The sequence below is a fragment of the Acanthamoeba castellanii genome (genome assembly GCF_000313135.1).
Source record: "Acanthamoeba castellanii str. Neff unplaced genomic scaffold scf7180000084758, whole genome shotgun sequence".
Taxonomy (NCBI): Eukaryota; Discosea; order Longamoebia; family Acanthamoebidae; genus Acanthamoeba; species Acanthamoeba castellanii.
The window spans coordinates 314692-315810 of NW_004457380.1; the positions used below are offsets into that span (position 1 = coordinate 314692).

Below are 1119 nucleotides of genomic sequence, written 5' to 3' on the forward strand. Positions count from 1 at the left end.
GGCGGACGTGTGTCGGAGTTAAAACACAACGAGCACGGTGCAGGGAAGGTGGGGGCTGTGCTGTTGGCAGTGCACGTACCTTGACGAGGAGATCGAGGATGTCGACGTAGTGCTTCTCGGTCACCAACAGCTCGTTCGCAATCTGCAAACGCTTGCGCACTGAAAACGCACATTTAGTTTAATAGGAGTTAAAATCTACGAATGTATAAAGAAATTGCACAAAGAAAGGAACACGCACGCACGCACGCACGCACACAACGTACGTCGTCGGGCGAGGAAGCGCTTGGCGAAGGCCTGCGCCTTGACGACCTTGACGAGCGTGACCGGCGCGACGTTCTCCTCGCACCAGAGGAAGGCCCGCTTGACGTTCTTGGCCTGCCCCGCGAACTTGCTGTCCATCACCCGCATCCGCAGCATCTTGTCCCGCTTGTCGTGCACCGTGCGCCGCCAATTCCTCGCCGCCGTCGTCGCCGCCGCCGCTTCGCTCTCTGTCGTCGTTGACGTCGCTGTCTTGGTCGACGTCGACGGCGACGACGAGGCGAAGGCCGAGGTCGCGGTCGAGCTGACGCTGACGTGGCACGGCGGCGGCAGCGGCGTGGCCTTGGGCGCGTCGGGCGACAGGAAGCCCTCGTCCTGGTTGAGGTTGAGCGTGGGGACCGGCGGGGACGACGGCGCAGTGAACACGATCTTGACCGGCGTCCCCTGCATGACGTCATCACTCTCCCCCTCCCCCTTTCCGTCTTCGTTCTTTCCTTCGCTCTTTCCGCCATCGCGCGCTTCGTTCTCTTCGGGGAGGGCCGGCTGCGGTTGGTCGTGGTCGCCATCGGACTTGGTCGTCGTGTGGTGCTGGTGCTGGTGGTGCTGATGGATCATCTCCCGGATCGAGTCCAGGTTGTAGTGGTAGACCGAACGTCGCCGGTTGGTCACCTTCGTGTAGATGGACGCCGGAATGGCGTAGATGCCGCTGCCCTCATCGCCCAAATCCGTCGCCTCACCTTCATTATCTTCACCATCGTCGTCGTTGTCGTCGTCGTCGGCCTTATTGGCCTTGTCGATGGTGTCCTTCCGGTCCTTGTGGCCCGTGATCTTGTTGTGCTGCGACGCAGCAGCTGATTGAGG

General features: G+C 61.4%; 1 protein-coding gene across 1 annotated transcript in view; it reads right to left on the reverse strand.

Annotated features, from left to right (window-relative positions):
- Positions 1-1119, reverse strand: part of ACA1_215080 (uncharacterized protein) — a gene marked incomplete at both ends in the record, with an annotated part of 9232 nt that overhangs the window by 845 nt on the left and 7268 nt on the right. The window contains 2 exons of the mRNA XM_004337042.1: positions 76-159; positions 264-1109. Of these exons, the coding sequence (XP_004337090.1) occupies positions 76-159; positions 264-1109 (930 nt within the window). The remainder of the gene's footprint in view (positions 1-75; positions 160-263; positions 1110-1119) is intronic.